Below are 12,128 nucleotides of genomic sequence, written 5' to 3' on the forward strand. Positions count from 1 at the left end.
TGTGTGTTAGTACAGCATTGAGCAGCAAGTAAATTCTCAAACAAAGCGAAAGGATAAAACTGTGCACCTGTAGTGCTTAAACAAACCACATCAGATATGAGAAAAGACACCTCTTGAAAAAGGAAAAAGCTGAAGCCGAGGTGGGCTTACACACCCCCACTGTGCAGTTACTGATATACAGGAAAAGCATACACCCTTTACTTTCAGGGGGCATGAGCCCACAGTTTTGTTTCAATGAAGTCATCACAAAAGCCTGAGAGATTTTTTTTTAATGTTCTCAAATGAAAGAAACAGAGATTTTCTGTTTGTTTAACTTGTTGAAGATAACTTTTGTGTTCCAGCATTGGTAAGCTACTCTAACCCTCCATCACACTCAGAGGTGAGTTCAAGGACGGGTTAACAAAGTTTGTAGCTGAACCTGTTCTGACAAGGCGGTTCCTTTCTCATCACAAAGCCAGGATTTAAAACCATCCCACTGTGACACTATTCAAAGGCGTCACAGGGCTAATGTACCTTTGAGCGTCGCCTTCTTGAGCACCTTCATGGCGTAGAGCTGGTTGGCATCAGGGCTGGTCACCTTTCGCACCAGGAACACCTACAACGAGACAAACAAAAGCACATCACCTGCTGTATCAGAAGTCAGAGGAGGGTGAAGTAGAGGAGAGGAGGATATGAAAAAGTTTATTACCTTTCCAAATGATCCCTGTCCCAAAACTTTAAGCAGTTCAAACTGAGAGGCATCAGCCTTCTCTGAGCCCTCCTTGACCACATGAGTGATGTTGATCTCCTTGATTTCTCCATCGTCCTGAAGAGTGGAGAACAGAGGAGAAGAGAGGAGAACAATACAATAAAGCTGTCAGTTACTGTGAGACAAATGGCTGAGACAATGAGATCCTGAATGTAGGTCAGAGCTGTGTGATGGTTAGAAAAGAGATTGTTCAGTGTGTAAAAAGAAGAATTATGTGTTGCCTACTGTAAAAGCACTCTAAATAAACACTTCAGAAAAAGGAAGCACAGCACAAAGTGAGATTTAAGCGTGTAAGAATGAATAACTGCACCCTGAGTGTTTATTGAAGTCTGTAGAACAAAATGACAACAACAAAACAAGGCAGTGACAGAGAAATGTCACTTCAAACAAAGCAGCTCAAACATACTGAAGTGTTTCAGTGTTGTGTGTAAGGACACAAGTCTCGTAACCACAAGGACTGTACAAGGAGATTCGCTGGGTTTTTCTCAGGGGTGGGGCGCCATTACAGCTGAGCACGCCAAAACACGTACACTCTGCTGCTAAACAGGTGTCAACCTCAAGCAGCAACACCCAAGAGAAACGCCACAAAGCATCAACAAGCAAGCATCGAGTGGTACATTTCTCTTTTTAGATGCAGTTTCTTTTTCTTGCTGCTTTGTACTTTTACTTCCCCTGAGGTTCAGGCCCCTGGTCGTACCATCAGACACAAGCATTTGAGCATGCACTTCTTCTACAGAGGCTATGGTCCTTGTCGCTTCAGTTGCTGGTTCGACTCCTGTTTGACTCATTCATAACTACAATGTGTGCTGATAGAGAAATTAACTATTCAGACCAAAAGCATTGATCAAACAGGCTGTAAACATGTTTGTTTTTGCTGTAAATATCACTTTTATCTTACTTTGCATGGAGGTGGTTTCTAGTGCTTCTACAGTCAGTCTTAGGCTATTGCTCTAAGAACTACAGTTTTAGCTCTTCTGCATTAGCTACATACTTTTGGACCAAAGTTTACTGCTTGGTCTTCCCCCACATTAAACAAAAACTTGTTCTTAATGATTGACTTTCCCTAGTTAAATAAAGATTAATCAAATATAAACCAAATGAAGAGACATTTCCCGTCTCCCTACAGCTGTGTTATCAAATGGATAACTGAAATATAAACAAATAAATTAGTCATTGTTCGACAGCCCTAGTTACGACCTATAAACCTGTTATGACCATAGACTGTTAAAAAAGAATGGATGTCATCTTGTTTGGCTTGAAGTGAGGTTGCCACAAAAACTGCTCCCCCTGGTGACTGGCTGCAGTATAGGTCAAAAAATCTGTCTCTCCAGTCATTCCAGATGGGCTGTGATCAAACTTTAAAAAATTAATACACATCATAGAAATGTTTCTCACGTCCAATTGTTGTGATGGTTTGAAGATACTATTTGGTTGCCTTGTATTCAAGTCCTTTTTGATCTGAAAAGTTCAGTTTTTTTATTTTTTTTACCGTCACATTCAATGATGATTGACAGCTGCCGTTCTTGTGTATTTTTTTCATGGATTGTAAAATATGTTGGGAGGTAGAGCTAAGAAGTGATTAGACTCTCAAAAGAAAAATAGTTATTTTTGTCACCCAGCTCAGTCACTCAGATTCTCCCAGAATCCCTCACAGTCTCTACTGCCCGACTCCGGCTGCACAACTGCTACAATGGCTGCGCCTGTGACGGGGGTATTTTGGCTTCAAAACCGTACAAGGATAAATGACAGAGCCATGCTGTCCACTTTATATACAGTCTATGGTTATTACCTATTCTACAGCCAGTCACCAGGGGGAGCTCTAAACTTTTTGCCTCATTCTTAGGGAGTGCTCTTGCTGTCCACATTTTTCTACATCTCAACAGTCCAATTAAGGGTTCTTTATTAGTAGATGGGTGCAGCATTTAAACGTTCAATTTTGAGGCTAATAACTGCTGGATCTGAACTCTGTAACTGCAAAAAGACGACCGAAGATTTTTGATTTGGGGCAGTATGAAAAAGGATGTCTCATAAAGCACAGTAATTTTGATGTTAAATGGATAGTTCAGTTTTTTTGAAGTGGGGTTGTATGAGCTCTATGTGACCACTAAGGACATTAGATACAGTAGAAAGTTGTCTCCTCTCCCTCAGTAAGACACAAACTTTAATCGATGGTGACCAGGAAATAGACACTAACAGGGACAGACGGTACCAAATTCAAAGGCAATTTTCTCTGCCTACAAGAATTAAAATCACAAAGTAATAACACAGTTTAAGAGTATGATACATAAAATATTTTTTAAGTGCATTAAGTCTTGGGAAATATAAACATTTATCGGGACCTAACTAACTCATGTGTCCTTATGCGCAGCGCTAGTGCGCTCCGTCCCCCCTCCTCCTTCCAGCTGTAGGGAATGTAAACAAGCTATGCTTCGAGCGCTGGTTTTAGCCTCGTGTAAGTTTGATCAAGTATCGTAATTCTTTTGTTTGTACTCTAAGGATTGTGAGGCAGCGTAGGAAATTCAAAATGAGTGACTATGACAGCGACGATGAAGTTTCATTCACTTTGGAACCAAAAGGATGAAATTGACTCAGTTTAATACTCATACTCATAACTCATACTTAATGGGTTGCTTTTTTTATCTGTTACTTAGCGAAAGTAGAAAAATAGCAGTATGATAGAATTTATGTTTATGTAAAAACATTATGATAATTGATCAAAAATTATGAAAAATTAAAATTAAAATAATGAGTAACATCTAAAAGTTGGGCCTTCTTCAGAGTTATCTCATTTCTGTCTTTTCTCTACGAAACATTATTTTGAACTCATGGTGTTTAATTTGTCCAGTGTAGAAATGACAGACTGTTAGTCAAATTAACTCTTGGTATCAAACTTCAAGTAGATAATCATCCATCACTCAAAAGAGTGATGACTTAGTCTGAAAGCTTTAACTATCCACAGCCTTCACCACAGGCTACAGCAGCTCTTCACTTCATTTGACAACAGGAAACCAGAATATGGTTAACTTTGCAAGCTTTAGATGCTCCAAGTTTCTTCACAAACACAGATAACATCACCCAGTCTACACACTGCAGAAGCAAGACATGATGATTCTTTTGGCTCGCTCTTTTTAATGACAGCATTATGGTAGTAACAGCTCCCAAACTTTATCAAGATGAAGAGGAATCACTTTACCGTCCAGTGGTTCCTCGGTGCAGACACTATGTCACAGCTGTTTTCTGATGCAGGTGTTGATATGAAGCTGTTAGCAGTCCTGCCAGCCAACTCTTTTTTCTTTTTGGACAGGTGGAAGGACAGAAAGCGGCGCAGGATGAACTTTCTCTTAGCCTTCTCCATCTCAGCACATCTTAAACTTCTGCTTCATCTTTCTAACAGGGTCCATAACAAGGCAAACACTCCCCTACTTGGCATAAATCATCTCCGTGTCCTCACCTCATCTCACCACAAGCACACTTTAAACTAGTTTGTGCACTCATGCTGGGATCAGTTCAGTGGACAGCGAGGAAATGTGGAAAAATCTCTCTTAGCCTCTGCCCTCTGTCTTTGAGTCTCTGAGCAGAATCCCTCTGCTGTAATTTTTATCAACTCTTCATCTTCATTTTCTCCTCCATTATCTCTCCTGTCCTCCCACTCTGTGTTTCTCCTTCTCTCCCTTTGAGTGTGTGTGTGTCCTCAGTGACCGACTGCAGCTGAACTGAACTGGAACCAGAGCAGGCAGGAAGGAAGAGCCTGCACTTATTCTCACAGTCCTGCACCCAACCGGTCCCACACACAAAAACACTTACTCACACACACGCACACACACACATTTGTGGCTAAGCGAGCAAGAGAGAGTGAGAGAGGAGCGACAAAGAAAAAAAGTGACAGTGAAAGAAAAAAATATGAAGAAAAAAAAACAAGGTGAAAACAGTATGTTGAGAAATAGCATGCTGCTTACTGCTTTACTTTAAACACTGTTTTTAATTGGAAGTGACTTAAAATGAGTTTTAAAAGACATCAATTTTGATTTTAAGGGGAAAATATTTAACAAATTACAGATACAGAAACTTAAATAGTTCTTTTTCATTTCCATGAAAAAAAAAGACTTTTGAGTTTTTTTTTGCAAAAATATGACAAAGTTTGAAAAGTCTTTCTAAAGCAGCTGATATTGAGTCAAATCTAATGGAAATTTGAATTCCAACAAACTGACTCATCGAAAGTACGAAAACTGATTACACAGCCAAACACAGGCTCCCAGTGTTTGTAAATGAACCAAATCTAAATGATGCTCAAAGCATGGCTAACATTAGCAGAGCCAGCACCAGCAGCTCAGTCATTCTTGGAGATTAAAGAGGGGGTTATAAGCTTTCCCATGTTCTAATCATATAACGTAACAGTGCAGGGTGTTCATGCTACGTGTGAGCAGACTGTTTAGCTGCTACGTATTCCTGTTGTTCCTGATTCTGTTTCTCTACTGGTCAAAACGTTTTGTGTTAAGTAGGGATATAGGATATATCGGTAATATCGGTATCAGTGGATGTGTAAAAGTGGGCTGATATTTACTCATTAGCTGCCGGCCATTTTCAGAGCATCTTGAACAATCTTTTAAGACCCAAATAATATCCTTTTCCATTAGTATGAAAACACCAAAACTACCTAAGAAGAGTGGACTCTCTTCTTTTATGTCTCTCTTTCTGTAACCAATATTGATATTAGTAAAAATCGGTCATCGACCACAACAGCAATATTAATATCGATATCGGCCAAAATTTTCATATCGGTGCATCCCTAGTTTTAAGAAGTAGAATGAGATCATCACAAGTTCGTAACTTGTACAAGGCTTGTTGAAACAGTGAGGTTATGGTATAGGGGTCTCCAAACTGGTTAATGACCTTTGAAGTAGTAGGACTCAATACTCAATAAGCACAATACCCCATCAGTCGTTCCCATGCCTGTGCAGGTTAAGAATTACTTTGGTGGAGGCCTACAAACAACTTTATCAGTTTTCATGCAAGGGGCAACATCCAGTTAGTAAAAATGAAGCCAATGTGGAAGTGCTAAAAGTTGCTAGTCATTGTGAATCTGCTTGAGACTGTCTGCAGAAAGACCGGAAGTCATGTACACACCCAGCCATAAAAACGGGCTTTAATGGCATTAAAAAACATATTTAAAGCCTGGCTCAAAAAGCGGCTTGGGTCTAAAACGCTGATTTCACTATTGGCACACACTGTACGGTGAGTGAATTTTTTTCTAACTCAGTGGTTTAGAAGTTATTGGGATCATTTGATTGTCCAATCAGAGACACAGCTCAGGTCACGTGACTGACGAGCCAGTGTGATAACGAATGTAGCTGAGTCCGTGGATTGGCTTCATTTGAAGTGTCAGGAACAGATGGATGACGTCACAGAGGCTACGTCCATGTTTTATACAGTCTGTTTTCACAATGGAGGCACTGTTAAACTGGGCAGTGCTATGTGTAGTAGAGCATAAGAATAAATGAAAAAAAAAAAAAAAAAAAAAACATGGCACGTTCCAGAAAACATATCCACACCAATGCTGATGTATTTAACACAATACTGGTTGATAATGGCAGGTGAAGGATACTTAGATGGACTACTTATACAACACATCCTCTGTCTCCTCTAAAGGCAGGATTTATGCCACTTTCCTTTACCCACAAACCAACAGGACAGAGGAGAGAGGAAAAAGAGGGAGGCAGAGGGAGAGACAACTCACTTGCGGATGACAGAGATTTTCCTGTCTCCAGTCAGGCATGTCCCGCTCATGATGGTCTACTCCTGCTCATCCTGTCCCTAAAAACAGCTCCCTTCAAAAGCCCCTCACCCCTTTTTTTTCTCAACTCCATCCCTCACTTCATTGCTCCTTATACAGCTCACTCATCTCCAGCTGAAGAGAGAAAAGGCTATTTCACACCGATGTGAGTGCAGCGCACGACCGGGCCGGCAGCAGACCTACTTCTACGAGCATGTGATCACACTGCAGTGCAGAGCACACTCTGGAAACTTTCCCCTCTGCAACAACTTAGAGTAAAAATATGAGCAGGTCTGAAAAGACTGAGACACAGATGGTTAAATGATAGTAAGCTTGTTTGTTTGGAACAGAAGCTGCAGGTTTCTCAGAGAGGAAGCAGATGGGCAGTAGATGTGGTCAGATCTTACCTTGGCTTTAATATTTGCAAATTCCTTCTCTATCCAGGAGATATGGGACAAGTTCTATGAGGGGAGGATGGTTGAGGGAAGAAGTTACTATGAGGTTCAGATCACACAGTGACTCAAAACAAAGTTTAGAGAAATGTAATCATAACTGTTTCACTCACACACACACACACACACACACACACACACACACACACACACACACACACACACACACACACACACACACACACACACACACACACACACACACAGATGGAGGTAAATAGGGCGACATGGTGATGGTTGCCACACTGGTGACAGGAAACCTCTCGTCTCTTCCCTCAGAGTTCTCACTTCCTCTTTTCTTGAACTGATCTCACGTCCTTCCTGCTCGATGATTTAAGCATGCGTCTGTTACTAGCAGGCCACTGTAGTTCCTAATATAACTGCTACACCAAAAAATCTTCAACTTTACACAACTTATCTAAATTTAAAGCTGCTGAGAATAGCTGAAGTTAAAAGTCTCCAGAAATACATGAGCGTAGATAGCACTTGACTTACTCCATGAGTCCATAGGTCCCATAGATAAAACATACAAGATCTTTTTGAAACTATCTTCTCTTTTTTTAAGAGTTACTCAACACAGAAATCAGGAAAAGAGAGATATTTTAAAATTTAATCAAAGAGCAAAGCTAATCCCTTAAGGTGTAAATCAAGGGACGAGAGGTGGAAGGTAAACCTGACCTGCATTTCCTTGTAACTCACCGCTGAGTAGACAGCAGCTCAGCATCCACACATAGAAAACCCCTTCCTCTCCTCTTACAATATCCTCCTCACAAGAATACACACATAGCTTCCTGAGCTATAAGACAAGCCCCCTAGTCCTCCTCACATCCATCAACATCCCAACGTCCCAAACCACCCACACTGACAGAGCCTCTAATTCTCCTCCAGCTGCCGGTCAATGACATCAACGTGAAAAAAAGAGCCCACTTGCCTCTCTTGTGCGAGTTTTGGTGCGGAAAAGAAGCCTCCACATGTCTGAGTCCAGATATGTCCATGTCACTGGTGTCAGTGAACCTCTGTGACGTTCAGCGTCTTATAAATACTCAGCATTGGTGTCAGAGTTGGCTAACGTTTTCTGTATGCAACACCACAATGACAGAGATACAATCAGCATACGCACAGATCAAAATGGGAAGTGAAGGTCGATAAAAAGTGAGTATGAGCAGCAGACGGACTCACTGGGGACAAACTCAGTCCAGGAAGTGCCTCTTAGGAAGGTGGGGTGTCTTGTGTGTGGGGGTAAAGCAAAGTGCACAGAGTGGACTTTACTAAACTGCTGTCACAAACTTTGATGTGATGTCGCACGAAACAGACTCACTAACATGATGAGGCACTCTCTATGACTGCCCCTGCTGGCAGACAGTGGAGTAACAGAGGAGAGGAGGAAATTGACAGCATGCTGATAAGCTGATGAGAATCTGAGAAGTTCTTGTGAAAGTGACGTTTGTTTAATTCCTCAGAGTCTAATCTGTCTAAACTCTAAAACTACGTGAAAAAACCTTCTATAAGACATTTGTATGCTCAAGTACGACAAATCAAACAGATGCATTAGTTGTAATAAAATGATGCTTACGAGTACAGACACCTGTGACTGTGTGACAGCTGAGAGCACACAGACCTTCCTGACAGGATGTAATGTTCTCTGTCAAACACAAGGGGCCAGTACAGGGCTGCAGCCATGACAGGAGCCGGTGCACAGAAGATGAAAGGGGCTTTATCCAAGTGAGGCATGTTTACATAGTTAGAGCCTGTCTCCTTCAATACACCAGAGTCCTGACATGCTCCAGATGATAATGAGACTCACAGCAGTAGGAGAAATGGAGAAAAAAAATAAGGTAATATAAATAAAATCAGGGTCATGATCTCCTATAGGACTGGGGAATTTATTAAATATCATTACTGGCAGTGACAGAGTAGAGATTGCTTTATGATAGATATTTGCTCTAGGTTGTTTTTCTTTTTTTGTTTCTTTTTTTATAGTTTTGTTAAGCAAAACTAGCAAAATGGTAACACGGCCCGTTTTTGTAGGTCCATGCCTCACTTATTTACTGTGTGCAGTTGATAAAATTATTTTTTTCTCTCTCTCCCTTTTTTCTCTCTTCCTTTCATACACATTTCTCACCTTTTTTCTATGTGGATAGAACTGCTAACTACACTTTGTGTTCCTTCATAAAATTGAATAATATCAGTGACCAATCAGCACTGCACTTTTTGTAAACTCTTTTTGTACCTCAATAAAAAGATTTTGACAACAAAAAAAAAAACAAGGTCATAGGTAGGGATGCACCAATCCAACTTTCCTGGTCCTGATACCGATACCTGGGTTTTGGGTATCGACTGATCCTGATCCTGATCTGATACCAGTGTTAAATAATAAGCTGCATTCTCTACTGTGGAACTAGACTGGTAATGTTTTGAGTAAAAGACAAAAATGAGTACTTATAGAATTACTGAAGTTAATAATTTTTTAAACTATTAGTGTTAAAATGTTAAACAGCAGTTTGGTTAAAAAAAGCTTCAGAATTTACAGAAATGACTAAAATTGTACACCTAATAGACTAAATCATAGTTTATATACCCAATCCAGCTTTGAGGGGCTGGATCGGCGCCGATACCCAATACCAGGATTGGATCGGTGCATCCCTAGTCATAAGAGTGATACTGGACAAAATTAGGAGAAGACAGTGGTTTTAGTCCAGGCAGCAAAGCTAGTTAAATTATTACAATGTTTCTGCATCTGCTCCTTTTTCCCGGAAAACCAAGCAGCAGCACCTGCAAAATTTCAAAACATGACAGCTCAGACTTCCAAGGGGAGGAACGGAGAGAAAGTTCAGGCAGAAAAGAAGAGAGTACATGGAAGGAGACAGGGTGGTCCAAACATTCATCCATCAGCCTTATAACTGTGAAAACAAATATCCTGCTCTAGACTTTGTCTGGGGAAGAGCAAACACACCAACACACACACTCTGTTGCACAATAAAATGAGGATTATGAGGATACATTAATTCAACGTGAGAGATTTTTTAAAGATACTTTAAAAAGAATATCGGAGGCATTTAAACTGTAAAGCAAATTTATTTATTTTATGATTCTATCTACTTTTATTTCATTAATGTTTTTTTTATATGTATATAATGGTTAGTTTTCTTATGTTACCTTTATTATCGTGACATACCCTGTTCTCACAATACATTTATAATGGAAATACATGTTTTGAATGTAAACCCAATTTAAGGATATATATGGAAAGTTGCTGCCAAGTATGTACAATGAATTTGGAATTGTATTATTTATCCATATTATGATATTATGATCCTATGAGTATCAAATGTTTATGTATATTTATATTCTGTCTGGGTGGTGGTGCACAAAAATAAATGGAAGGGAAAAATGTGTCAATTTTGTTTGAAACATTAAGATATGTATCATTGTATAAATGACACCAACTGACACAATAAAGTATAAAAAATGTAAACTGTAAAAAAGCATCCTACTTTAAGCTATTTTTCATGAAAAACTTAGAGAAGTGTCTTTAAAAGATAACACTGAAGTTTTCTTGGTGACTAATCACTAACTTGTAATCATGATAGTACTCATTTAGAGCTGTTTAAAGCAGTCTTTCAGTTTACTTCCTTATTCCCTGTGTTTGAGATAACTGTTCATAAAATCAAGGAAGAATCTGTCTTTTTTAGCATCTCAGCATGAGACTGAAATTTTCCTTTATAAAATCTGTTTCTGGCTCAGATTCTGCCAATTGATTAATCTGCTGATTGTTCAGCTCAGTAAAAGGTTGTCCTTTTTTTTCAGACCAGTATTTGAGTCCGGTTTTGTTTGCCCTCCACCAACACTCCCCAATGGGTTTATCTTTTTATGTCCTCTGTTTATCAGGAAGACGTCTCCACAGGGCTGTTTGTCCTCTGACTCAGTCCCTGAAAACAAATATAAAATCTTTTTATGGACAACTTACTTACGACTTACATAACAGAGTATAACAGATATTCAATACAAGATAGACGAGTTTAGAGACAGAAGCAGCATTAACGTCCAAGCTGAGCTGAGGAATGTGTAAAATCTGAAGTTCATGGAGGCCACAAGTGGTCTCTCCTCTGAGTCCATATTTGTGTGTTTCTGAGTGAGGGTCCAGACATGTCTGCAGACAGGCACCCAAATCTGTCAGTACAGAGACAGGAATGTCTCTTTGTGTGTTTATCAGTCTGAACCTCAGTTCTCTGCTTCTCTTTCTACTACATTCAAGCAGCCAGAGCTGACTCATTCATTCAACAGCTTCATTACCCATTCATTATCTTTTTTCTTTTTTTTTTCCCAGAGACAAACAAGCAGCAACACACCTTCTTTCCATTTGGCCTGACAGTCCCTCCATCTGCCCACCTACATCCTGTCCTTTTCGCCCTGTCCTATTCCTTTTCTCACTTTCTCTTTGCCCTTCAGAAACACCTGTTGTGAGAGCTATGACTGACAGGCTAGAGGAAAAGGTGGAAGGAGATGCATTCGTGCTACAGATGGATGTGCACCCAGTCCAAGGGAGAGCCTCTCATAATGTTGAAAATCTTTTTTTTTTTATATGGACTTAGCCTGGGGCAGGCAGAAAGAGAACCCATGAGAGATTTAAAGAATGTTATAAAAGAAAAGAGGAATGCAGGAAAAAGACAAAAGTTCAGGCTGAGGTTGGCAGAGTGACTTAAAGACTCATCAGGAACAGAAAACCCTCAGCGCTGCACAGTTATGATCTTTGTCTTTGCCGCTGTTATCCCTCAGGTAACTAATGCAAGAGCTCCATCTGAAAAATGATCTTCTTTAAATAGTTGAACAAGGGACAGAGTCTTTGTAGAACAAAGGGTACTCACAGTGAAGCTGAACAAATTCACAAAACCTTTAACATCATTTACACAAGGTGATGCCGTTGGAGTGCAGAGGAAAGAAAATCTGTCACTGTTTACAGTCATATGTGAGCCATATGCTCATCATATATGTTGGAAGTGGATGCAACAGGAAATGTAACAATGTTAACACAGGATTAGTACAGATGCTAGAGGAAATCCTGTGCAGGCATCTGTAGTATTAATAGCAGCAGCAGTAAGATGATCGGCACATCGGCGCTGAGCCAGTTGACATGAGGTCATAATGGTGTTGCGTAATA

At 40.0% G+C, this 12,128-nt stretch overlaps 1 protein-coding gene across 2 annotated transcripts in view; it reads right to left on the reverse strand.

The window, feature by feature from the left end:
* rps6ka1 (ribosomal protein S6 kinase a, polypeptide 1) overlaps positions 1 to 12,128 on the reverse strand; it is a 59,787-nt gene that overhangs the window by 11,140 nt on the left and 36,519 nt on the right. Inside the window, exons 1-4 of one of the 2 annotated variants that reach the window (XM_074691415.1) lie at positions 7,902 to 7,958; positions 6,926 to 6,979; positions 689 to 805; positions 514 to 595 (exon numbers count right to left, since the gene is read on the reverse strand). In XM_074691415.1, the coding sequence (XP_074547516.1) occupies positions 514 to 595; positions 689 to 805; positions 6,926 to 6,979; positions 7,902 to 7,943 (295 nt within the window). In that variant the 5' untranslated portion in view covers positions 7,944 to 7,958. Of the gene's footprint in view, positions 1 to 513; positions 596 to 688; positions 806 to 6,925; positions 6,980 to 7,901; positions 7,959 to 12,128 lie in introns of those variants that run through there. The other variant, XM_074691414.1, reaches the window with a different exon arrangement.

The sequence above is a fragment of the Halichoeres trimaculatus genome, unplaced genomic scaffold (genome assembly GCF_033239565.1).
Source record: "Halichoeres trimaculatus isolate MK-OKI-2021-1 unplaced genomic scaffold, fHalTri1.1 fHalTri1_scaffold_17, whole genome shotgun sequence".
NCBI classification, from domain to species: domain Eukaryota; kingdom Metazoa; phylum Chordata; class Actinopteri; order Labriformes; family Labridae; genus Halichoeres; species Halichoeres trimaculatus.